The sequence below is a fragment of the Acipenser ruthenus genome, chromosome 2 (genome assembly GCF_902713425.1).
Source record: "Acipenser ruthenus chromosome 2, fAciRut3.2 maternal haplotype, whole genome shotgun sequence".
NCBI classification, from domain to species: Eukaryota; Metazoa; Chordata; class Actinopteri; order Acipenseriformes; family Acipenseridae; genus Acipenser; species Acipenser ruthenus.
The window spans coordinates 15909725-15936699 of NC_081190.1; the positions used below are offsets into that span (position 1 = coordinate 15909725).

The 26975-nt window shown below is 37.2% G+C and overlaps 2 protein-coding genes across 7 annotated transcripts; one reads left to right on the forward strand and one right to left on the reverse strand.

Moving 5' to 3' along the window:
- On the forward strand, positions 1–14420 carry LOC117403676 (small glutamine-rich tetratricopeptide repeat-containing protein beta-like). Of its 3 annotated transcripts, XM_059006799.1 has the most exons (13): positions 14–68; positions 1675–1738; positions 4979–5100; positions 6036–6139; positions 6698–6773; positions 6994–7093; positions 7228–7332; positions 8461–8599; positions 9425–9487; positions 9924–9961; positions 10074–10157; positions 12418–12539; positions 13478–14420. In XM_059006799.1, exons 3-12 carry the CDS (start codon positions 5001–5003, stop codon positions 12527–12529), a joined length of 921 nt encoding a protein of 306 aa, XP_058862782.1. In that variant the 5' UTR covers positions 14–68; positions 1675–1738; positions 4979–5000; the 3' UTR covers positions 12530–12539; positions 13478–14420. The 3 variants fall into 3 exon arrangements, with proteins under 3 accessions (XP_058862770.1, XP_058862782.1, XP_058862778.1); XM_059006787.1 differs by lacking the exon at positions 1675–1738 and having other exon boundaries at positions 1–68; XM_059006795.1 differs by lacking the exons at positions 14–68; positions 1675–1738 and adding an exon at positions 1757–3858.
- A 170-nt stretch (positions 14421–14590) lies between these two features.
- Positions 14591–26919, reverse strand: LOC117403675 (trafficking protein particle complex subunit 13). 4 transcript variants are annotated; one of them, XM_059006728.1, is made up of 13 exons: positions 26766–26919; positions 24006–24074; positions 23685–23784; positions 22975–23059; positions 22241–22368; positions 22050–22122; positions 21544–21588; positions 19962–19979; positions 18355–18488; positions 17968–18166; positions 17603–17703; positions 16684–16831; positions 14591–15034 (listed from the first exon to the last, which is right to left on the reverse strand). In XM_059006728.1, exons 1-13 carry the CDS (start codon positions 26842–26844, stop codon positions 14927–14929), a joined length of 1287 nt encoding a protein of 428 aa, XP_058862711.1. In that variant the 5' UTR covers positions 26845–26919; the 3' UTR covers positions 14591–14926. The 4 variants fall into 4 exon arrangements, with proteins under 4 accessions (XP_058862711.1, XP_058862702.1, XP_058862718.1 ...); XM_059006719.1 differs by having other exon boundaries at positions 16684–16834; positions 26766–26918; XM_059006735.1 differs by lacking the exon at positions 19962–19979 and having other exon boundaries at positions 26766–26918.
- Between the last annotated feature and the right edge of the window lie 56 nt (positions 26920–26975).

The following is a 26975-nucleotide window of genomic DNA, read 5'->3' on the forward strand; positions in this document are numbered from 1 at the left end:
TGCGCAGGCGCTAGAGTGTATCACACGTTTGTCTGTCAGTGTTGTGGAGCCTGGTGAAAAGACACAAGGTGAGCGGGTGGGGAGCACAGTAGCATCCTTGGGATAAATAATGTTCTAGGCATGGGCGGTGTTATATTACAGGGGCGTACGTTTGCATGTGCTTGACATGCAGCAGAGGTTGCATTTATGAAACAAACGGGTTGAACCAAACCAGCCGTGATTTGACTGCAAATCTCTACAGTTCTGTTGCTGCGTACTTAGCTTGCGTTACATACATATCAAATTGTTTATTTCTGTAAGCTTTTAAACAATGTTTTTTTTTTATTATTATTATTAGCAGTATTATTATTTTTTTTTTACCTGTTATAGATAAATCAGGTTTATAATATAGTCGTTCTATGTATAGAGTGCTTAGCCCTTCTGTGAGCCCCTGGTCGATTACATCACCATTAGCTTTTAGTTTCATCACTGCATTCAATTGTACTTTATTACTTGGCATAGAATAGTTATTAATGTAAACCCCACGATCCAAATTTGAATGTTGCAGCATGATCCATTTCAGCTCCAGGTCTAGGGGCATGAGTATAGCTATATTTGAGTCCAGGGTACTTACTTGTAGAGTTATAGAGCACTTCAAACTAGAAGCGCAGATTTTAGATACTGTAGTAACAAAATGCTCTCAGTAGTATTTTATTTATATACTGTAGAGTTGTAGGTCCTGTGAGCAAGGCTTCATTCATGAAACATATTACCAGTGATGACTGTGATACACAATGAAGCATGTTTATGATTTATTTTTATGGTATAACTGTACAAATAGTGGAACACAAATCATGCTTGTTCATCCAACATATTGTAGCGTGCACGGGGGAAGGCAGCAGCAGGGATGGTAGGTGACGTAATCACACACGAAGACAAGATATACTCTCATTGCAAAGGAACTGGCTCTTTTGTACAGCGGTATCGGCGATATGCTTTATTTCAGGAGGACCCGGGTTCGCGCCCGCCCTCCGCCTGTGTGTGGATTGCCTCGCCTTGTGTGATGCGCCTACCTGCGTTAACCGAGAGCGCTACAATATTGGCATCTAGACTGTAAGAAAAGAAAATGGCAACGTGTGCTGTTTTATGTGCACAAATGTCACTCTACCGACATGGTATTGTTTGGCAAGTTTACTTTTTTAAATGTGCAATTTACAAATGCAACATTATTGGACCTCTGTTAAAGAATCAATAGTATTTCCTGTTATATAGAGAAACGTCTTACAAAACTTTCTATTAAAAGCGTGTGTGTGTGTGTGTGTGTGTGTGTGTGTGTGTGTGTGTGTGTGTGTGTGTGTAAGCTGTGAGCCAGTTTGCTCTTTGCAGTGAGACCAGGCGTCTGATTCTAGTCCCTGTGTTAGCACATGGAGGATGTTTATTAACACAAATTTAAAATGTGTGATAAAAAAAGGTTGCTATGCGTTCATAAACACAGAATGTTCTTCGCATGCTTGAAGTATGAAGGTGTTTTTTTCCCCTCTCTGTTACAGGCAATCCAGGATAAAAAAAAAAAAAAAAAGTTTACTCAGAAATATTTGGAGTGAGTTTAAAGTGATGGGGAGCGCAGGTTACAGCAAACCACACTGGATTTTAGTATCACCTCATATGTTTGCTTAATGATAGCTGTTTGCATAGTGTCCCCATCTGTGATCTGCAAAACATCCAGCTTCCAGGCAGCTGAACCTTACTCCTTGGCAAAGTGTGTACAAATATTATGGAAGTTGGGTACCCAGTGTTGGGTTTCTAGTGGTGTTGTGTAAATTACCTTGTCTAGGACCTGAATCGAATGTGATGTTTAAATAACAGTTAAACAACTGGTACTGCCCTGACAAAACTCAATTAAAGTGTGAAATTCATTTATATTTGTTTAAAGTGCTTTAAGGTCCTCATAGGGTTTTTTTTAATGGGATGAGACAATGGTAATTTGTCAAGCATAAAAATAATACGTAGTTCTACAACTGATTTATTTTTGCTATATATTTGATATTTTGATTGATCATCCCGACCACAGATATATAATTGTAGGATGTTCCAATAGATTATAATAATCAAATCATTCTGTTACATTTTTTTATACTTATCTAAAGATAATTACATACAATTGTTGGCAGAGCCTATATTTTGAAGCATAACTAAAAGTACTGCACATTTCGTGACTGATTTTGATCACATAAATATCCTTCAATTAAGAAAAATGTTCTCCTCAGTCAGTCAAGTTGAGTAAATATCCAGTGTCACGGTCAACATTGAGAAAAAATATATATTCTGGGGAAAAGTAATAAAAATCAACCAGTTTTCTGTTTTGTGGTCTTTTTATGGCTTTGGTTATTTATTATCCACAAAGTAAAAATGATGTGTGTTCTTGTGAGGCTGGCAGCTGGCTTTCTTCCAGACAGGAGCAGATTGCTGTTTGGGAGACAAATCCAGTGTAACTCCTGTAAGCTGCTACATTTACCAGCATCAGCAGTTCAGCAATCCGTGGATATAATAGAATTTCTCTGTTACTGGGAACTCCGTCAACATATAAATAAATCCAGGCTGGCTCTGATATTATTATAATAGCCACCAGGGGCTTTCTGCAGGAAGTACTGTGGGATCGGTTGAAAGCTGCTTCTTTGCTGGCTGTGTAAATTATCAAATGTGTACAGTGACAGGCTGAACCATACATTTACAATGAACTTTAATAGACTTATTTCTTAGGAGGAGTGCGAGATACCACTTTGACAGGGAGAAAAGTTGAGAGCAGTATGAACTGGAGACAGTTTGATCTAGTCAGAGATATCTGTTTTTAATCAAATTATGGTTATTAAAATTAACCATTTGCCTGTTTAAATGGCTATTATTGTTTTTACTTGATTTTAAAAAATCACAAAAATTTTAGAGAGTAAGTAGCTTGAAATTGATTTTTTGAAATTGATTCTTAACATTTCATGATGTTGCAGTGATTCTAAGATTGCTTAGCGGTGTTGGGCTGACAATGAGAGAATGGCCACAGCTGAATTGAGTGAAGCACACAAGTGAATACTAGCCTGTGCTCTTAACTTTTTGTGCTGTTTGCAGGCTGAGTGGTTCTTCTTACAATGCCTCAAATACTGTCTGTGTTCAGGAGTTTTTAACAGAGCTCAGGAGTTGCTCTTCTTGAGGTATGTAATACAGGCTGGATCAGACATAATGTGTTTGTTGGAGGAAGAGCGAGCACCTTCTAGTGATCTCAGAATTAGGATTTCTCTCCTGCAGTTAATCCCCGTCATTATCTCCTGTCAGTTTAAACCACTTGCTTTGGTATGAGGCAGGACTTCCAATGTAAACAAAGCTAGGCTGTATTATGGTTATTATTTCTTAGCAGACGCCTTTACCCAGGGCGACTTACAGTTGTATACAAAAAATACATATTAAGAATTACAGTACAAATAAGAGCAAGATACAAAATACAATGACTTCAGTCCTAATAAGAGCAAATACAAAACACAGTACGATTTGATATCGGGGCAGTTCAAGAGCAGATAACAGTGTTGATAGTTACATCAGGGTTAGACACGAGTGCAAGTGAAATACAAGATACTACAAATTAGGTTAAGTGCAGGATTAAATACAGTAAAATAGGGAGCAGATAAGAGCAAGTTAAAGTGCATTAAAAGCAGAGTGCTATATTGTTCAGAGTTGAGTTTTCCAGGTGTTGTCTGAAGAGGTGTGTCTTGAGGAGGTGCCGGAAGGTGGTCAGGGACTGGGCAGTCCTGACATCCGTAGGAAGGTCGTTCCACCACTGCGGGGCGAGGGTGGAGAAGGAGCGGGCTCTGGAGGCAGGGGAGCGTAAAGGAGGTAGAGCCAGTCTTCTAGTGCAGGCGGAGCGGAGAGGTCGGGTGGGGATGTAGAGGCTGTATGTACCAGGATGAGCGGCTATGGATACAAATCATTAAAGAATGCCACCACCAGGCCTATTCAAAAAAGCACTTGTTTCCCTTTCCAAGAGAGTAGCTAAATTCCTGGTTATTCTTACATTTACTCAGTTTAAGTCAATCGAATTTGGTACACATGCCAGCTAGTTCAACTAATGTAAAATGTAAATAATGAGGCGAAACCAATGCCTCAACAGGAATTCACTTTCAGCAATTCACTTTCTCACAAAATAAACTATTGTAGACATAAAACTTGTGGTTTTATGTACTAGGCTAGGTGGTGGCATTCTGTTATATATGGGTTTGAATCCATCTCATTCCCTCAAAGCCATTCTTTGCTGATCGAAGATTATTTAACGATGTTGAGCTGACAGGAGAGAAGGGCTGCAATTGAATTGAGTGCAGCACTCAGGTGATTACTTGAGCAATTAACAATCCCTTTACGAGTTAAATAAAACAATCAAGGTTAATTACATTTTAAAGGAGAGTAGGAGGATGTACCTGGTACATTCAGTGGCAGTCAAGTGGTTAATAGTAACCATTCCTGAGTGACCTTTCAAATATCCTGCAAACCAATCTACTGAAACATTACACAATAAGTTTTTGTAGCAAGAGCATATGATTTACTACAGAAGTGCGCCTTACATCCACAGGGGGAGAAGGTAATGGTTACACTCTGTACCAGATGTACAGTACAGTACTTAGAGGTTAGACATGGTACAAGGAGCTATACTGAGGCCAGCTTTGCTGAGCTTTAAAATAAACCAGGATCTGATGACTGAAACAGAAAATGATACAAAGTGGATCTAAACAACAACAAAACACAAACTATTGTTATTTAATGCCCATTTCATGGTGCTCTTGTTGAGGGACTGGCTGTGGTCAGAAGGATATTCACAATCTTAATTGATAATTGGGGATTTAAACACCGGGCAAATCAGACTTGTTCCGTGTTTCTTGACATATCCCCTTTTTAACTCATATTAGATTAATTTTCACAATGTAAAATTGTTGTGTTTCATTTTTTCATGTTTCCCATGCAGGAGACATTTGAAAACATACAGTATGTCTGTTGAGAAGCGCCTTGCGTTTTCCATTGTGCAGTTTCTACGAGATCAAACACAGTCAGAGACTTTGAATTCAGACGAACAGGAAAGCCTGGAAGGTAGGTTATTAATCATAGGCTGCACTGAGCTCTCATTGCTTCATAGGAAATAAATAGCTGCTGAAAGCATAACCACGTTTGATGACAGATATAAATATTTAAAGATGTGCATAGTGTAGTACATTCTTGCTCTTGTGTGATTTTTTTTGTAAACTTGAAGAAAATACATCTTAAGGTGTTATATGTTGTATCATAGAAGAGTTGTTTTTCAAAGTAACATTGTATTATCTTACAAAGCTCAGTGCAGGGTTCAGAATTCCTGGATTTTGATGATATTTTTCATTCGTATCAAGGCCAAATTATGTTTATCTATCTCAATGCTGTTGTATAGCAGTTGTTCTGGTCCGATTTGTTGTCTTTTAAACAAAACAAAACAAGTCTTCATTCCATTAGCTAATTAAGTATGGAAGTCCATTTGGGCCGGCATGGTGCCATGTTCACTTCTAAGTTAAAGGAATGGTTTGTATCATCAGCATGTTGTTCATGTTTAATTTGTTACCGGTCAATATCCCATTATGTGTGTTCTCTTCTGAAGCGAGGTGGTGCTAGAAATCACCACTAGGTAGTTTAGTAATGTAATGTCTGACCCCTCTGCTACTACAGTACTGTGAATTACAGTATTACAGTACTGAGTGGAAAATCTTCTGATAGAATCGCAGTGTTCCATTCTGCAATTTCTACAAGATCAAACACAGTCAGAGACAGACAATACAGCTGCATATCCCTAGAGGTCAATAATGAGTTTGACAAAAACAACTGCAGAACATGGTTGAGAACACACATACTAAGACATTAAAAAGGTAATATATATATATATATATATATATATATATATATATATATATATATATATATATATATAAATAAAATGTACCCTACTTTATACTTTGTAAATAAATGTTTTATTATTATTCCTTATGAATGCATCTGTTAAGTTGCCATACAGTGTCTGGAGACAACGTTCAAGATCAGCTCAGTGGACAGTCACCTAGCAGTTCCACAGCCTTTGACAGAAATATTCTTGAACTCTGTCTTCAAGGTAAGTCACGTCTGCCCTTTGTTTGTACATCACTGCATGTCTTGAATCACCAATTGATCTGCTTTTGGATTTAAATCTGTTGATGGTTTTGTATTAAAAAAGTGTTAGTCAAATAGTAACCAGAAGTATTAAAGGAAAAACACCAGAAAATATAAGCTCATGCAAGCAGCATTATCTTTATTTCTCAGGTTTCCATACAGCACCCTTTACAAAGGAATCTTTCAGATCATTCAGAGTTTAAATATTCATTTCTTTTAAAGTTGTAAGTGCTTGAAACAGTATTCCAAGTTCCATGTGTACTCCTTTGTATGTGTAGTAGCGGCAGATATCCACCATGTGCTGTATAGGCTCTTTATCTAGATTCATGGCAAAGTCTCTGCTAAAACAGCACCTTTATGGGTTTTTTTTTGTCTCAGTGGTTCATATATTTAATCCTGGTGAGACGCAAGGCTTTTCTGAGCCCTGGTATTACTGTTGCAGTCCTTTGAAGTTAGAGGAGGCATGATTATTACAAAGTCAAACTCTTTTTTTATTATTTTTTAAAATCTGTTTTTACAGAATGATAATCTGTCTATGCCAGAGATTTCTCCTTCCCCAGAAGACGCAGAAAGGGCAGAGCAGCTGAAAAATGCAGGTACATCATTAAACAAAACAATCATTAATATTCTTTGGATGTTCATTTTGTGAAACTGCATTTCGTTTATATATTATAGAGAGCTCATGGCACTGCATTTAAGCGTGGATTAATTGGGCTCCTCTGCATTTATTTATATTACTAGAATTTCAAAACCTAAAACACATTTACATTTTTAGTAATTGTGATTCTTTTAAGACTTATTTGTATACTTTTGTAGGAAACAATCACATGAAGGAAGAGAATTACAGCTCAGCTGTGGAATGTTACACAAAAGCAATCAACCTGGACCTAAAGAACGCAGTGTATTACTGCAACAGGTGAACATGTGAACAGAGCAATGCCTGTCTGTGTGGTTTACCAGTAACACATAAAAACAAAAACAAAACAAACTTTACAATAGCATGGCCAAAAACCAACACAGTTTATTTCTGGTACTGATTTTTCTGTCTAGAGCTGCAGCTCACAGTAAACTAGGAAACTACACCGAAGCCACAAGTGACTGTGAGAAGGCTATCGCAATAGATCCAACCTACAGCAAAGCATATGGAAGGATGGGGTAAGTCACGCCTTTCAGATCACGCAGTCGTCATACTGTATGTGTTCCAGATTTATCATCCTGTTCAGTCTGCCTACTTGGATGACCACTTCTGACCAAATGACCTGCCTCCTGGGTCACTACTTCAGATAAATGTCTGGGTTTATGGCTTGATTCTATTGAAATCATGAATTCCATATTGAACAGCTTGTACATACATGCAGAATAAATCATGTCTTTTTATATAGACATGGCAATGTTTTCTCCCCCATGAGGGACGCTGTCGATTTTCAAAACAATATTACCATTGATAGATTATGTTGGTGTACACGAGTGCTTCCCATATAGCCTTGACAAAGTTGGTTCCTATTTACAGTGGTGCTGCAATATTTATTTTCAATGCACATTACAATCAGTGTCATTGTTCTCTCTCTCTCTATATATATATATATAAACGAGTATCTAGGGTCGTTCAGTCCGGACAATGAACTGCACCTCAAAATAGTTGATTCATACTGTATGCTGTGTTACAGTACAACAAAGGTGATGCAGTAAATACAATTCTTCATCAATGCTCCTATATAAATTGCACAGGTGTTCCTTTCATTGTTCATATTGAACATGGTTAAACTGGGCAGTTTGTTTTACATGAAATTACATCAAAAAAGTGAAACTGAATTCCCAAACACACCTTTTTATTATTTATCTGCAAATAAATCTGTTTTGTCCTGCTAAGAGCTGAAGTTACTGAGAGAGAGAGAGAGAGAGAGAGAGAGAGAGAGAGAGAGAGAGAGAGAGAGAGAGAGAGCAGCACAAGCAGTTTTTGAAGCTAACAAGAAAATAACTGGTTTTAAGAATAACAAAATATGTTTTTATTGACATGACCTGTGACAACCCATCTCACAGCAGCTACAATATGACTGGTAATTACCAGTTGAGCCCCATGCTCTCCAGGAGAGAATATTAGTCCTGTTCCTAAAATGTATGCATTAAAATGTATTGGTGTTTTGAGTCATCCTTTCAGAAGTATTGATCCTCAGAGTAAGTATTAATTTTGGTTTTGTCTTCACTGTGACCTCAACAGAAGTCGATACCTGCTTAATTTTTTTCAGGACTGACTTTCAAAATCCTTTTCATTTTTTCTGTCAGACTGGCCCTGACTGCTATAAATAAATACACAGAAGCTGCAACTTATTTTAAAAAGGCCCTGGTCCTGGATCCTGAAAACGACACGTATAAATCCAACTTGAAAATGGCAGAACAGAAGCTGAAAGAAGCCTCCAGTCCAGTAAGTTTCAGTTCTGCACGTCACGAAGAGACACACAGAGCACACGGGGGGTTTGATCTCCAAAGCTTGGTCATTTATATTGAGTTAATCTCCACTATGGAATCTACTACAAAATAAATAAAAAAAGGAAACCACATTTTTGCATATTTACTTCAATGTTGTCATTTAATAGAGCAAAAAAGAAAAAGGTACTAACCAAGGTTTTAAAATTGTCTCTTTATAAGCACTGGCTATTGATACACTTCTGCATTCCAGTACCTTTGCAGTATTGTAGCTCACCATGGTCTAACTGCAGCTTGACCACTGGACTGAGTTTCAACAGGAAGTGATTAGGTTCCAGACAGGAAGAGAAACTTTGAATCTATAGTGTTGTCTTTGAAATATATGCTTATTCTAGACTGAAGCATAAAATACAAGAACAAGACCGAAAAAAGTTTAGCAGAGTAAAAAGGGGACCAGTCATAATGCTGCTAGTGCTAAGAGGTAAGAAAAATAATTTAAAACCTTGATTAGTTAAAATGCAAAACCAAAGCGGTTAACTGTTGGAAATTAGGAATGTAGAATCAACGTGGCTTTTGTATACATACAACTGAGGTTTTAAAAAAAGATATGAAATTCGTGATACCATGGACCTTTTTTAAGTGTCAGCATAATACAGTCAGTGGTTTTTGGTGAAAGATTAGCTGTAATCAGTTTCTTAATCAATCAATCTATTTTATATAGCGCCTTTCATAATGGACCACCATCACAAAGCACTTTACAAGATAGTGAGGAATAATGCATAATGAATTTAAATCTAAAATACTTGAATGTATCTATTGGCAGACTGGAACTGGACTGGGATTTGACATGGCAAGCCTCATAAATAACCCTGCCTTCATCACCATGGTAAGTGGGCTCACTGTGAAACAAATATCAATGTACTGTACCACGGGTAGTTTGTAACCAATGCACAGACTACTGTAGCTCAAAACTATAGCTATGTTTGAAAAATCACAGTGAAGTCATTGATTTTGTGTGTGTGCGCGCTAAGAATACTAACCTTTATTTTTCAACTGTGCCGTAAATCAGTATGTTTTAAACTGACAGCAAAAACAGAGACAAGTAGACTGCTTATTTAAATAAATAACCCAGAAGACAACATTTAGGTGTTTCATTAATAAAGGCATTGTCTAAATGTGCCATTTTGTATTAAACAGAAGAATATTGCCCTGCTACGATATACACCATAGTGATGTCATTAGAAAACAAGTTATACTGTATTACATTAACATGTGTACAACATTGTTAGGTATATACGGTATATTTTTGCCTTTATTTTCAGGCTGCAAGTGTAATGCAAAACCGTCAAGTGCAACAGCTGTAAGTATTGTAATTTATTATTGTCATATTTATTTATTTTTTTTAATATAAATTTAGAATTCTACTTTCATACGAGATATAGTGACATACGTATCTTTTGTTTTGCAAACAGCATGTCAGGAATGATGTCTAATGCAGTGGGAGGCCCGGCGGCTGGTGTTGGGGGTTTAACAGACTTGTCCAGCCTTATTGAAGCGTACGTGTTGCTGGTGACTCTTTTCATACAAACACCCATATACAGTAACAGTGGGCTCCAAACAAAACATATGAAGACACCATCCCTTATCATGTTATATTGTCTAAGACCTCATAGTCTTCACACAATTATTTTTTATATAACACATTACGGCAAATACAGTATAGTAAATTGTATTAGGCTTAATCTCTAGTATTAAAAGAAGGTAGTTATTTCTAAGGCTGTATTGAAAATACTAATGCTATAGGTGCTCCATGTAAAATGTCAGTGTAGCAGAAACAAATTTACAAACAACTTGCACACTTGTTGAAACGCCTTTCAACACTGTAGCAATAAAATGTTTTACCTATTTGTTTTGCTTCCCTGAGCAGATATAATTACGGATGTCATTTAAATAATTAAATTATTGTGAGGCACCGAAACCAGAGCATATATATATATATATATATATATATATACAGTGCCTTGCGAAAGTATTCGGCCCCCTTGAACTTTGCGACCTTTTGCCACATTTCAGGCTTCAAACATAAAGATATGAAGCTGTAATTTTTTGTGAAGAATCAACAACAAGTGGGACACAATCATGAAGTGGAACGAAATTTATTGGATATTTCAAACTTTTTTAACAAATAAAAAACTGAAAAATTGGGCGTGCAAAATGATTCAGCCCCCTTAAGTTAATACTTTGTAGCGCCACCTTTTGCTGCGATTACAGCTGTAAGTCGCTTGGGGTATGTCTCTATCAGTTTTGCACATCGAGAGACTGAAATTTTTGCCCATTCCTCCTTGCAAAACAGCTCGAGCTCAGTGAGGTTGGATGGAGAGCATTTGTGAACAGCAGTTTTCAGTTCTTTCCACAGATTCTCGATTGGATTCAGGTCTGGACTTTGACTTGGCCATTCTAACACCTGGATATGTTTATTTGTGAACCATTCCATTGTAGATTTTGCTTTATGTTTTGGATCATTGTCTTGTTGGAAGACAAATCTCCGTCCCAGTCTCAGGTCTTTTGCAGACTCCATCAGGTTTTCTTCCAGAATGGTCCTGTATTTGGCTCCATCCATCTTCCCATCAATTTTAACCATCTTCCCTGTCCCTGCTGAAGAAAAGCAGGCCCAAACCATGATGCTGCCACCACCATGTTTGACAGTGGGGATGGTGTGTTCAGGGTGATGAGCTGTGTTGCTTTTACGCCAAACATAACGTTTTGCATTGTTGCCAAAAAGTTCGATTTTGGTTTCATCTGACCAGAGCACCTTCTTCCACATGTTTGGTGTGTCTCCCAGGTGGCTTGTGGCAAACTGTAAACGACACTTTTTATGGATATCTTTAAGAAATGGCTTTCTTCTTGCCACTCTTCCATAAAGGCCAGATTTGTGCAGTATACGACTGATTGTTGTCCTATGGACAGAGTCTCCCACCTCAGCTGTAGATCTCTGCAGTTCATCCAGAGTGATCATGGGCCTCTTGGCTGCATCTCTGATCAGTCTTCTCCTTGTATGAGCTGAAAGTTTAGAGGGACGGCCAGGTCTTGGTAGATTTGCAGTGGTCTGATACTCCTTCCATTTCAATATTATCGCTTGCACAGTGCTCCTTGGGATGTTTAAAGCTTGGGAAATCTTTTTGTATCCAAATCCGGCTTTAAACTTCTCCACAACAGTATCTCGGACCTGCCTGGTGTGTTCCTTGTTCTTCATGATGCTCTCTGCGCTTTAAACGGACCTCTGAGACTATCACAGTGCAGGTGCATTTATACGGAGACTTGATTACACACAGGTGGATTCTATTTATCATCATTAGTCATTTAAGTCAACATTGGATCATTCAGAGATCCTCACTGAACTTCTGGAGAGAGTTTGCTGCACTGAAAGTAAAGGGGCTGAATAATTTTGCACGCCCAATTTTTCAGTTTTTTATTTGTTAAAAAAGTTTGAAATATCCAATAAATTTCATTCCACTTCATGATTGTGTCCCACTTGTTGTTGATTCTTCACAAAAAATTACAGTTTCATATCTTTATGTTTGAAGCCTGAAATGTGGCAAAAGGTCGCAAAGTTCAAGGGGGCCGAATACTTTCGCAAGGCACTGTATATGCATACGCATATGCATATATATATATATATATATATATATATATATATATATATATATATATATATATATATATGCATATATATATGCACACACACTCTCCATAATTGACACTTCAGGATTACTTTTCCAAGCATTATTTTTAATTTCCCCCGTCCCTCCCCCATAGGGGACAGCAGTTTGCACAGCAGATTCAGCAGCAGAACCCAGAACTAATAGAACAGCTGAGGAACCACATCCGCAGCAGGTCATTCAGCGGCAGTGCAGAGGAACACTCCTGATCTACTGCAGGTATGTTTAATGCAAGTGTCCAGCAGGCAAGCCATACTAACGTAATAGGCTACATAGCCAAAAACTGAATTGTATTTAATGTGTGTATTTATTTATTTTAAACTGTTCCCTTTTTACTTTGTTGGACATAAAACCAATCACAAAGCTGCCTTTGCTTGCTGTTGCTATGGACTCCTATATGCAGGAAGGCATAGGGAGAATTCAGGCACCTACTTGGTGGAAACCAGGAAGCAGACACATGGTCAAACAACATGACCACCTGAAGAGAGTATGTAGTGGGTTTCTGAAAAATAGTGTTACACATCCTCACGTGTTGCTACAACTGTTTAAATAATGTACCTGTAATTTATTTGCATTGTTAATATCCTGACAACTTTTTACACTTGTAACTTTAAAGTCTGTTTCAAAGCTCTTTTCAAAATGGCCACTCTAGTGCATGGATAGTGTAAGAATTGTCCACATTGTCAAACCGGTAACACAGCAGTAACTATCCATGATGTGGTACAGAACAGAAACCAAAGGGGTTTTTTTTTTGGTTTTTTTCCTGCAGTGATTTAGAGGACAGATCTCAAACCCCAGTCCACTAGAGCAGCCATTTTGAAAAGAGCTTTGCAATAAAGTTGCCAGGATGTTAACAATGAAAATAAATGACAGCTATGTTATTTAAAGTTGTAGCAACATGTGTGGATGTGTAATGCTATATTTTTCAGAGCCCCGCCACTTCCTCTTTAAAGCAAGCTGAAACCATTTTGAGATAGCCGTTTGAAAAGCCCATATTGGTGCAACAACTACAAGCCACTCTATTGCACAAGTTCTACTTGAATTTGTATTTCACATTGCAAACTAAAAAGGCCATAAAACAGATTGCATTTTCTATTAAATGTATAATTTATTCCTGTGATATTATAACATTTCAATGTTAACTGTGTTTTATTCAGGAACACAGACAGAGACTGGAAAGCAACTGGGTTGTTATCTGCTTAATATCAAATTCTTGGAAGACATCACAATCAACAGTGATGGATCAAATGGAAAAACTAATGGAAGAAACAATGTTATTGTGAAGAGCAGTTAAGAACTCTGATTGAATTAAGATTCCTCTTTACAAAAACGTTGCACACTTACTTTACACAACTCTACATTTAACAGAGCAAACTAACATTACCACCACATTGCACTGGTACCATATTTAAAAACACCTTTTATATGTTTCAGCAATGTATTTAAGATGTATGCTGCTATTTACAGGCTTGCAACCATAGGCACCATGTATTAGCCCAGGTAGCATTATTTTTTCCATGTTGGGAAATGTAGTTCGAGAAAGAAGACAGCAGCAGATGTCTTCATATAATTTCCTATATTTTAGGAACTATAAACTACAAAGTGTGTATGTTACTGTAGTTGTTCACAGACATGTTTGCTTACAGTGACTTTATTTTGCATGTTCCTTATGACCATTTGGATGCATTCAGGAACATTTTGTATACTTCTACAGAACAGAACAGGGTTTAATGTCTTGTCACACTCCAGTGTTACACAATTAAAGCCCGGTAACTACAAAAAAACTGACCTAATGTGTTATTCTTTTAATCTGTGGGCTCTGTTCAGCTATTTTCCATGTATTGCCATTTCAAAGTCGAACAATTTAGCTCCCTCAGTTACCATCAAAAAGGCTTAAATCTTATGGGGGCTTTGAAAACTGACTAGTTCCTACACAAGTACAATGTATCTAGAGAGACAGTAGGATACATCTTGCTGCTACAGACAATGCTGAGCACAATTGCTACAGAAATATGAATATTGTCATTGTGCTTTTTTAGTGGTTATGTATTTTCTCACTGCTATAGTACATAAACAGGAGGTCACTTAAAATCCATCTGAATTCCCAACCCAGGAATCAAACTGGCTCCAGGACCCGTCTTAATGCAGACCATAATAAATATACTTATAATGGGCAATTACAAAGTCTCATTAATAGACGTGTGTTATCTGTAAAGAACACATTTCACTCACCAATTGGAGGACAGAAAGAAGATCAAATTTTAGAATACTAACATTTGGAATGCAGGTTTTTAATAATAAATTTAGTGAAATACTTTCTTGTATAATCTATTAAACCATTTAGCACGGTTTCACATGCATTAGCAATTTGTTCCTCAAATATATTTAGAAAGGAAAACTGTTGTAAACACCGACCATTAAAACTTATTAACAATTTATTCACACACATTTAAAATAACTATACAGTACTTTGTACGATTAAAATTTTCATATTTAAAACATTAGCATTTTTAAAGACTTTTAATAAAAATAATAAAGGTAAGTGATGGTGCAGAAAGTTCCAAAGTTGGTCCAGTTAGATATGGTCATGCTGTACGTGATGAAACTTAGCTTTCTGGATTCATATGTGAACAGACTACACATACTTGTGCAATATCATCATATTCGTATGTTCTTTTCAAAAATGTGTCCGTAAGCCTCAGCCCAGATATACTCTAAAATGGAAAAAATGAGAATCACGTTAAGTAAGCCGTTAGCTATACTTTCACAGATGCATTTAACTAAACGTACACGAGATACCAGTGGCACAGTTAAAAGCAGATGAAGAGATGTTAACACATATTTGTTAACCGAGTAAAATGCCATTATTTTGGTAGCTCATTGTCCATTAACTATAATCCTTTGTGTAATTCATGAAAGCAGATGGCTGAAAACAACCAACTCGCCCAGGGCTTGGTCGGTCATTTGTGGAATATCTACAGTCCTCCCATCATTCAGTACATTTACATGAGATTAAGTTTTCAGAAAACAAATGTGTTTGGAAAACTGAAAATTGTTTTTCTGAAAAGGTTATTTCTGTGTTAACACGACTTGAAATTGATAATCCAATTACAATTCTGATAAATTCAACTGTATACCTGGATTTAATTTCAGAAAACTTAGAGCATTTGCACATGCACAGTAGCGACTAGGATGGGAACAGACAGGGTTTGGTTCAGTCTGCAGTAAGACTGAGGCACGAATTGGCAGGTATTTTAGATTTAGTAAAGTTGCAAATTCTTATGCTGTATTCAACAGATCATTATCCTGTACACCTCTCTCAATGCCCAGTGTGTGCAAACTGTCCACTCCTTGCAACAGCTTATCCGTTTCTTCAGAAGCTACTGTGCTTTACATGCTTGTAAATTCTGAATGTACTTTACCTAGGTAGAATTCATCTGCTGCTCCAACGGTATAGGCCATTTCTGAGTTAACTATAGTTGTAATAATGGAGTTTTCTTTTGATCAAATACTATTTCTTTATTTAAATTAATATAACTTTATCCGTAACTAAACAAATGGATCCATGTAAACTGATCGGTGACTGAAATCTGACATCCATTTAGAATTCTTTTACGGATATTTTTTGTGGTCGGACAAATAAATACAACACAAAATAGAAAAGCATCATTTGGACTACATTTTATATAATCCAAAATCATTAAGCGGTTCCCATTATGTGCCAATATAGCCTGCTTTTTATTTCCACCCATACACAAGGCGCCATTCTATAACTTGCCAAGCAAAACTGACAAATAGTTATAGTTTCCTTTCTTCTCGTGTATTGTTCTTTTTAGATCTTGTTTATGATCAAAAAATGTAGTAGTTGGGCTGCAATATTTACAAAAAGTACTACTGTATTGTTGGTCCCATGACCCAGCATTGGTCATTTGGGATGCAATTGTTAATCTAGCAAAGACACAGTCCCCAACATTTTGATCTATGGACACTGAAATAGGAATTTAACAAAACTCAGGATTGTTCAAGTACTAAGTCTCTGTGTGTCCAAAAGGTTTAAATATGGATAGAGTTGCTTTAATAACCACATGCAAGGGAATGATGTCAAAGTTTGCACATGTGCAGTACACTATCAGATTAAGTTTTCTGAAGTGCGTTTGTTAGTTTTCGGAATATTATTGTTTTCCAAAACACAACCCCCCCCCAAAAAAAAATTCTCAGGACTTCCGAAAAATATCGGAATTCTTGTTCATGTAACCGCACTGAATGAAGTATTCTCTGTGTATACACTACCCTCCAACAAGAATTAACATACCAAGTACAGTTCCACTTCCAACTAATCCTTCTTCAATGCTGTGTAGCCTACCTGTAGCCCTTGGACTGAAGACAAGAGCTTGAGTGTAATGTATAGGGATGAGCTGGGGTTTAACTTTCCCAGCTGCCTTCCTGAAATTCCACACCAGTGTATAGAGTTAGTGTTGCACATTTCCAAAACCAAGTCCATTGTTCTCTCGCTGCTGGAGAAAATGGAAGTAGTAAAAAAGGTTAAAGCCAGGTCTGAAAAGAACGAGACAGCAAACAGAAGTACACATTCTAAAAGCTTATTACTAGAAAATAGAAGGGGGATCTTATTAGGTCTCAGTTGACTACCATAGACAAATCATATGTCAAAACAAAACATGTATGATGTTCAATAGAAAGAGAGCTTTAATAATAATAATAATAATAATAATAATAACTCAAAAAGGAGCAACCCTGGTCCTGGAGGGCTGCTGTCACTCCTGGTTTTTGTTCCAACTGTACACTAAATTGATTAGAGGCTGTGATGTCCAGTGGTTAAAGAAACAGGCTTGTAACCAGGAGTTCCCCGGGTCAAATCCCACCTCAGCCACTGACTCATTGTGTGACCCTGAGCAAGTCACTTAACCTCCTTGTGCTCCGTCTTTCGGGTGAGACTCTGCAGCTGATGCATAGTTCACACACCCTAGTCTCTGTAAGTCGCCTTGGATAAAGGCGTCTGCTAAATAAATAATAATAATAATAATAATAATAATAATAATAATAAACCAATTAAGCTTATAATAGCTATTCATTAATCAAATTAAGTAAGTTAGGGTACAGTTGGAACAAAAACCAAGAGGGACAGCAGCCAGGGTTGAGTAGCCCTGACTTCGAGGGTCCCAAAGGTGTTTTATGGGATTAAGGTCTGGACTTCCTGTTAGCCACTGTATAAAACACTGTAGTCTTCTGTTCTACGGGTTTAAATGAATACTCCTCTACAATACCTGCAGTTGGTTATTTTACAAGTGATGTCAAACGGCTCTTCTAAATTTACAGTGTCCGGGATCAGCTCCAAGGAAAGCCGGACATCTCCATAACCAGGTGCCTTAAAAAGGGAGAGAGATTGAATATTGCAATATGTTCATGGCGATTTTAGAAAATGTATTCAGAAAGAACTAAATCTGCCTGATTACAGACACGATGTGCCAACTCAAACGAACCCTCTATTATGAGACAAGTTTGCTTCAATAAGCCAGCAACATTTTCTGTAAGTATAAAACAACTTGCAATAGCATTTTTAACTAAAGCCTTTTTGGGCACTTCTAGGATGTAACACAGAGCAGAAGGTCTAATTCATTCTTAGACTTGCCATTCTCTGGAGCTGACTGGTTTGAAGCCGCCCCCGTTCTCCAAGGTTAGTTTTCCATACGATGTCAAGTTTTCCAATCACAGTGACTCCCTTAATTACTCCAGCCTTTTCTGCAAACTCAGGTTTGGGTTTCAGACAGTACAGATACTGACGCGTGTCCATGGGCTGCAAGTAAGACATCTTCCCAAAGGTGGATGCACTAAAATGGGTTTTCATTTGTTATAACACAGGACAGTGCTGAATTGTACAGTACACACAAACCACCACAAATATGGGAATAATGTGAATAGAGTTCTACCAATAATGAAATTCATATTTTTAAATAGTGTAAAAAGAAGAGAATTTCAGCATGCCCATCCTAGCAATTCATGCTCAGTTTTTCCTCACCCCTCCTCTCCTGTGGAGACTGTATTGAGCTCTGTCACATTGTACATGATTGAGGGTTCCAGCGAGACCTTCTCCATAAACATAGGGGACGTTGTGATGTTCTGAATCTGTGCCTCTAAAAAGACTTCGTCTGTCTGTTGGGTCAAAACATTTGATCGAATTACTGTGTGGGCATCTTGGTTTTCTTATTAGTAGTGTATTAGGATTAGAGATAGAATATTGTGATTAGTTCATGCCTGCAAATCAAAAGTACTAGTAATTATCGTAAGCATAAAAATCAGAGCATCCAAAGTGATTAATAAAATTACAGGTCTGATTAACTTCATTTAGAAAGGGATGCAGTATAAAACACTCAGATAAACAAATCACACACAGAATTACCCCTTCTGTATATACACACACACCATTGCTGGCTGATGTATCAAATTCTTTAAAAATAATTTCCCGACAACAGCCAGTGATCTGCATGATATACTCTAACATCACAGCACTGATCTGGTGTTTGCAGGGAAAAAAATGTTTCTTAAAATAAAAAATAACCCACCACATCACTAGACAGCCTTCCCGACCGCACCTCAAATCATGACTTGATCACCCCTGTAAATCAGTCCTTGACCCTTTAAACCAAAGTCCGCCATTTGTGCAGAACTGAAGAAGTCAAGCCTGCAATCTTCAAATCGATATTAATTGCTTAACTCTTTCAACACAGCGTACCTCTATACAGATAACTCCACTCTAAACTATGCCCATTTTCTTTTTAGCAGTGTATAACTTCAGAGATTACACAACTCCAAACAAGTGTTATTAACCTTGTTCTAGTATCAAGATAGGAGTAAAAAAAAACTATTAGATGTCAGTAAGTATCAGTTTGTGACAAACTATGATTGCTGCAATCCCCAATTTGCAAACTTTTAAATGTATTTCACCAAGAAGCTACCACCAGGGCTGGGATCAATTCCTGTTTTTCAATTCCATTTCCAATTCATTTTTAAAAATCAATTCCCAATTCAAATTCCCATTTAATCAATTCCAACTCATCACTGATCAAAATTGCAATTATCAGTATTCTGTTAAAATGAGCTTCTCACAGTGCCAACAAACTACTTGAATTGAAGTCCCTGTTAATTAAATTGGCTTCAAATTAAAAGTTGCACAAATCACAATTATTTATGTCTCTAAACTGTCAATTCCAATTCGTTCAAGGAACTGGAAATAGATTTTAAAAAAAGGTATTGGAAATAAAATTGGGATTGAAAAACAGGAATTGAGCACAACCCTGGGTACCACCCAGACCCCAAATTTCCACTGATCCCCGCACCCGCGTAACCAATTTTCACATCATTGTTTTTAGTGCAAGATTACATTTAGCAGGCGTTCAGAGCAAGCGTTAAGTAATGAAGATAATGAAAAAGCATTGGACTTGCAAATAAAATGGTCAAAGGTTTATAAATGAAAACGTATCTAATCTTTTGATGGGTTTGTTGCACTGCCAGGGATGCTTTTCCATTACCTTTGAATTTCTCTGACTTCTGGATTACAGCCAGAGACAGAAAGTATGCTGCAACAAACGTAAGCAGTACAGACATTAGCAAAAAAAATAAAATTACCACAGAACTGAGGTCACTCTAATGGAGAGAAAAAAATAGAAAAAAGAAATAAAAATGAGGGTTATACTCTAAAGAAAATGTTACTATCAAAATTAGCAAAAATAAATAAATAAAAGCAATGGGGTAATATGCCCAATACTGCACTATAGTGACACCAACTAAACCAGTGTATATGCAAGGCACAAGTACTGGTGAATAAAACATCACAGCACCACACTGGTTTTTACTAGTCACCTTTATATTGCAGCACAAACCTACAAACATTTCTCATTTCCAGTGTGGCACAAACAACAAAAACTATATGGCACTCAGCTCAATACAAGGATGTCTAAATCTGCTGGCGTAAAACATTTTTAGCAATGATGAAGGTTACCTGGCATTCAGCCGTCAAATGAAATGTCATCTTAACAATGCTGAAACATTGCAAGATGTGTTACAACAGTCTGGGGATCAAAGCAAGACTCCCTCTGCATAGCAGTTAGTGTCATTCCAGATTTCATGAACTCAACATGTAATTCAACGTGGTTTCATGCAGGTTTCATCCGACGTCATGAAGCAACATTTGTTAATTCTACAGTGATGCAAAACCTCTGGCCACAGCTGTAGGTCACGCCTCAAAACTAGGACGGCTGGGTTTACACTACAAAAAAACAAAAGCTGCCCACAGGAGGCCAGCCATCTCGAAACTGGCTTAAAAGTGGCTACTGTAAACAGGGTGAACGTGAAACCTGGAATAGTTTAATCAGCTGTTCAATCAAAGGCTTCTTTTCTTCCTGGTTGTTTTTGAAAAGATGCTGCTGCTTCATTGACACATTATAAAACTCCAGAGGTAGGGATTCACCGATCCAAGGGGTTACTGTATTAATGCACTTGTGTAAGTTACTACATAAAAGAATGACATTTTACTCAAAAGTCTGAAATCAGCAGTTCCGGGTGCTTTTCCAAAATACTTATTGCAAATACTGTAAACTATCAGAAACCTTTACATCCATCACAAGCTTGTTGTCCTATTTATTGCCTGAAATATATTCGGTTTATGTATTTTTACAGAATCATTTTCATGATACCAAAAGTTAAGTAAACTAAAAGTTTCATTACTGTCACCAAGCTACAGTCTTCACATTGCAGCCAGAATAACTAGGTATACAGCATTACGGTAAGTTGAATTTCATATACCTCTGGAAATATTTTACATGTAGCTTAATTTTTTTACACTGTGCAACCATCGCGACACCATATCAGATAAGGTAAAGGATTGACTCCCAAGTTCTGCAATGATGCTGGACAATCTGATAACAGTCAATCTGTAAATAAGCCTAGAAATGTTTTCACTAATGTTAAAATGAATCCTAATATGTGTGATGGTAGATAAAAGATTAACTTTGACTTGCAATGAACATTGAGATGAATAGCTTGCACAAAGAATGTAGCCACGCAAGTACAATGTAGCCAAATAGAAAATGCAGCAGAAGTTGTTTTTCTTTCAACAAACGCCATCTCCGCAAACTTCAGAACTACTTTTTAGATCAAAAAATAAACACTCAATTTGTGTACATCCTCCATAATAAAACATGTGCCTTACCTCTGCATTGTAAAACTTGGTCTTCACATCCAGTGGTTTGAGAACCTGATTAAAAAGAGAATGCAAGCTAAATGCTGGTTTCTCAGGTTGCTCACCCATAAGTCCCACTTATGAAAACACCCGTCCAAACTCCTGCTTTTTAATTTAAAGATTCTTCAACACACAAAAACTGGTTCGACCAAATCTATTGAAATAATACCCCTCTACACCATAAAATCTCCAAAACGCTAACTTACTACAGACAATTGCTCAGAAAACTTTGAACTGAAAGCCGTGGGTTTGTTTAAAGAAGGGGAGCCCAGCCTTGTTAAGCCCTCCTAGTTAGAAGACTCTGCAATTCATCTAATTACATTACTGTTTGTCAAGGACATGCTAAATAGCTCAGAGATGAAGTCTGGACTAGAGGCAAACAAGCAGTAATATTACACAACAGTGTCATTAGGGATCACACGGCAAAGCAGCACGAAGGCTTCTACTTATTCAACTATAAGCAGTTTCCAGCTCACCTGAAACTTGAAGAATTTTCTAAAGTACAGCTTCTCTCCTGTCTGGGTGGTGTAACTGACTGCACACACCAAACTGTAATAAACAGAACACAGAAAATAACAAAAACCCAGCGATCACAGGCCTCATCTGATATGTCAAGGCAACATCAGAATCAGTCCCTTTAGTAAGGGGAAACAGAAAACTAGCTTACATGTGTGTTCCAATTTCTTTTACTTCATGATGAATAACATCATCAATACAGCATTCAGGTTTAAGATCTGACACAGCGGAATTGGATGCCGATAGGTTTAAACGTTGGGAGCTTGTCTGAAGATCTGCCTGGATTTAAAAAGAGAAATAAATTTTAAAAAAGCCTTACAGTGTTAAATAAGATTAACTCAAACCTTTGTTGGACATTCACTTACTCCGATTTAATCTAAAACTCATAACTGAAACATACCACCATTACCCTTACTAGTAAATAACGAACAAGTGAGCATTGTTATATTACCACTTTAGAAATAACTAAAGATATTGCTCTCCCTTTAAATGTTGGCCAATACGCTCTGGGGAAATTCAACACACTGAAGGTTTTAAACTATTAAAAACAGTTTGCAGGTAAAAGCAGTTACTAGTCAGCCTACAGAGAAGCATCTCACTTCCCACACCTTATCCAGCTAACTCTGTAAATAACCTCTATTCCTCATCCCTATGTCTACATGTGTTGGGAAAGACCGGCCCGTCAACATCAAGTTGCAACAGAAAACTAGTAGTCAGCTTTCTTACTCTGAACAGAAGGCCACGATTTATCTAGGTTTGCTCCAAGGTATCACATGAACTGCTCAACCCCCCCCCCCCCCCCCCATATATCTCACTGCTGGGATCGATCTTTCCAATTTGTCCCATCAGTCTCTTCACAGTAGTTTTCACCTGCTCCTATCGTACCTTCACCAGAATGTCCTTCACAACTTGAGTGCTATCATTATGCACACTGATATAGCTGGAAAAGGTTTCCCCCAGAAAGATATTTCTGAAAAAAAGAAAGGTCGTTTTCAAGTCTGTACAATTTGAATAGATACTTAAATACTTACACTTCCAATACAAGGGCAAGCACTTTAACTAGTCCTATTCCAACAAGTATTTGCTCATCTGAACTTTGTATTCCCACTAAAACATTCCAAATTAAGACAAGATATAAAACATTTTACAGTACAATCACCTTTAAGCACTGATTCTTTGTGTACACATTTACTTGTAGGCATGTAATGGCAACAGCAGATCATTACAGACTTGTATGGTATATGAAGTCAGTGCAGTACTAAAATGTGCAATGTTGCATATCTTTATTAAACCTAAAATGCAACATTTTTAAACTTTACATTTTATAAATGTGCCAGGGGTACAATTTTCAGCTAATCTAATTAATCTTGGATATCAAATTGCAGATTCTGATATTCAGAGTTATTCAATAATCAAATTATGCTGTTTAGGGACTGGCAGCTATGAAACAGGAACATCAGCCGATAGTGCAGTAAAAAGAAATAGATGCTACAGAAAGCATCTGTTCCATTACTACTTCTGTTCAATGCTGCACTCTGTGTGTGTGTGTGTGTGTGTGTGTATGTGGGGGGGGGGGGAGCACCTTCTACTCTTACCCAAAGTTCTGTGGAAGTGTCAGCATTTCTCCAAGCATTATCGTCTCAGCCCCCTTTATGGTAGACGGGTCTTCCTTCATAAGTTGACCAAAAAGGTCTCCTGTATGAACACCACCACAAGTGCCTTAATTTGTTGTAAGCTTTGGATAAAGCAACCTGAGGCAATAACGATATTCTGATTTTTTTTTTTTTAGTTGTAAAGAATACTATTTTTGCCCCTTGATTTCTCGCTCAGCTCTTACATAATTAATATTTATTGGTAAATCATGCAAATCAGTTTGATGAACATTGTGCTTTTGGTGTTCATTTATTTCCAATTACCTGGCAGGTCTCTGTCTTCACATGTCACAGGCATGTTTGTGAACAACGTTGGTTTTGTCAACCGCATCACTGGGAAGAAAAAAAAAAAAAAAAAAAAGCGTTTAGAATTTAGAATCTTTTTTTTATTTTTAAATTTAGCAGACACCTTTATCCAAGGCGACTTAGACTAGGGTGTGTGAACTGTGCATCAGCTGCAGAGTCACTTACAACTACGTCTCACCCGAAAGACGGAGCACAAGGAGGTTAAGTGACTTGCTCAGGGTCACACAATGAGTCAGTGGCTGAGGTGGGATTTGAACCGGGGACCTCCAGGTTACAAGCCCTTTTCTTTAACCACTGGACCACACAGCCTCCTAAAACAGTCCACCAAAACAGTCTGATGCTTAGTTTATCACTTTCAATATAAACTGGCCGAGTGATAAAGTCTTAAAATCCACGTTTATATATAAAACAATGTGTTACTGTTGCTTGGTGGCCAGGTGTCATGCAATAAATCATGCAATAAAAGCATGAAATGCGGCACTACCAAATTTGGATAAAATAACTACAGTACATAAAAATGTAATTTGTAAATATGTTTTGTTTTAAATACATATACTTGTATTACCCCAGAGACAAATGTCCTTACAAGTGTAAATTTAAGAAAGCATGCTTATCCCAATCAATGTCCCAGAAGGAGTGCACTTACTCAGCACGTATACAGAACAAGGTTGCTCAGTGACTTTTTGGAATTTCATAGTTTTTTTTTTTTTTTTTTTTTTTAAAAACAGGTTTTCCCAATTCCCAGTTTTAAGAAAAGGCAACACCAAATTGCATGAAATTTCTAAGATGCTTTTATTTGAACTAAACACAAGTCACTCAATTCATATTCATTAAAATGTACTGAAATTTAATGTAAAAGGGTTATCCTATAAAACACAAAAATAATAATAATAATAATAATAATAATAATAATAATAATAATAATAATAATAATGCTTAAGCTAACAAATACCTGCATAACATTTTACAAATCTATTGCTACTATCAGAAGTATACAAATTAACTATAAAAACAAATTCCTGTCAAGGACAATAGATAAAGCATCAGGTCAGACTACCAGAAAAGCTTCAGTTATTGAGTAAGAAGGTAAAAAATGTAATTCATGGAGTAACAAATAAAAATAAAAAAATGCCATCATAAATAAAATGTATGGGTTAAAAATCACATGCTAAAAATATTACCATGCTTATGCACAACTAAACTGAGTTTGCCAGCAAGCTGGAAATGTTGTTTTAGGAAATTGGCAACATATTCACAGTACAAAATGTCACAGAATATCCATATCTGACCAAGGTCTCTCTGGATGTTTGCATTACAAGTAGGAAGTTTGGAGTGCCTCATTGCTCTGCTCAGCAGAGTCCAAACACTTTCCAAATCCATTCCCTTGCAGTTACATTCCTCGATTACCCATTTTGCCCGCTGTAATGAATGCAGCTGGAATCCTTCAAGGACTTGCTGAAATTCCTTTGAGAAAGGCTGAACGTTCTCACCGAGCAGTCTGCCGGGAACAGAAACACTCCAAGACCTTTTAAACTCTCTTGCTTCATTGAAAGTTCTTTCTTCCGAGAGTACTGCTGCTTCTAAATGAACTGATGATGCTCTGTGCGAAAACCGGTGTCTCTTCAAATCAGTACAAAACTCCTGTAGGCCGTCTGTGCAGTCATAGCTTTGAGAAGCCACCAAAGGCTGAGAAGCAAATAAAACATGTTCAATTCTTGCCACTTCATTAGGTGAAATGACTGGTGGGATTGTGGTAGGTGTTAATGGTGGCTTGCTGTCACTATGTGGGAACCAGGGTTTAAATCTTGGTAAAGGTCTTGTTGGAAACTTCTCTATTGCTTTTTCTGCTATTTCCAACAACTGTGGTAGGTTGTTTTGACGTCTGTAGTGCAATAGTACATCCATACCAATAACAATCTGTCTGTGCACATTTTATTTGTTCAATTTGTTCCGATGTCCATAGTAGGTCTGAAGACAGCAGGACCTGAAGCAGAAGTATGGTGTTGCTGTCATACAGGTGTTGCTTTTCAGGACTACCTACTGCATGTCTCTGGTTTCCACCACCCTCATTACATATAGATGGAATCCAAGTTTATATCTTCAGATCACATTACAGCAACCACTGAAAACATACATTTAGCATTTTATAGTCAGCTTTGGTGTTTCTGTTTTTATTGTAAATTCCGAACAGTAGAATCATATCGTGCTTTTTGAATAGTAGCAAAACCAATTTAATTATTTGATTTACGTAGATAGGAGAGGGAGAGGGAGAGGGAGAGAGAGAGAGAATGTACAAGAAAAGCCTGTATAAATTTTTTTTTAATACTATTCAAAAACAATATCTAATCAACATTCGCAGATATCATCAAAATTCAGTCCTGCAGTTACGTTACGGACCAGTAGTTTTAGAATTTGCGAAGTCTAAATTTTGGTCCAGAAATACAGTAATAGTAACCCTATCTTCACACGGCATGATAATTCTGTCTAGATTTATAAAATAGGCGTTAGTTATGCTGAGACTGTCAACGCACTTTATGTTATTGTTTTCAACTAGCACAGTCAGGATGCCCCTTCCGCCTTTACTGACGCCAACGCTTACTAAGCGGCGTAGGTGTGGCGAGGTTATTAGAATATAATAATACACTCGAAAACAATGGAAAATATAGTCTATGTAGGACGTCATGCATCATGCTTATCATTTTATTTTCAACCGTGTACCTTTCAAAGCAAGCAGGTGCTCTTGTTTGGCCTGGTTGACATCCATCTTCCCAGAATCTGCTTGAACTTTCACCTGCATTGCAGCGAGGACTACGGAATGCAGTTGGGCACAGACTCGACTTGAAACTAATGCGTAAAAAAAAGCGTAAACGAAGCTTCGTTTTCCACTTTTATTTAGATTATTAGCGCCGCCTACTGGATCTCCTATAA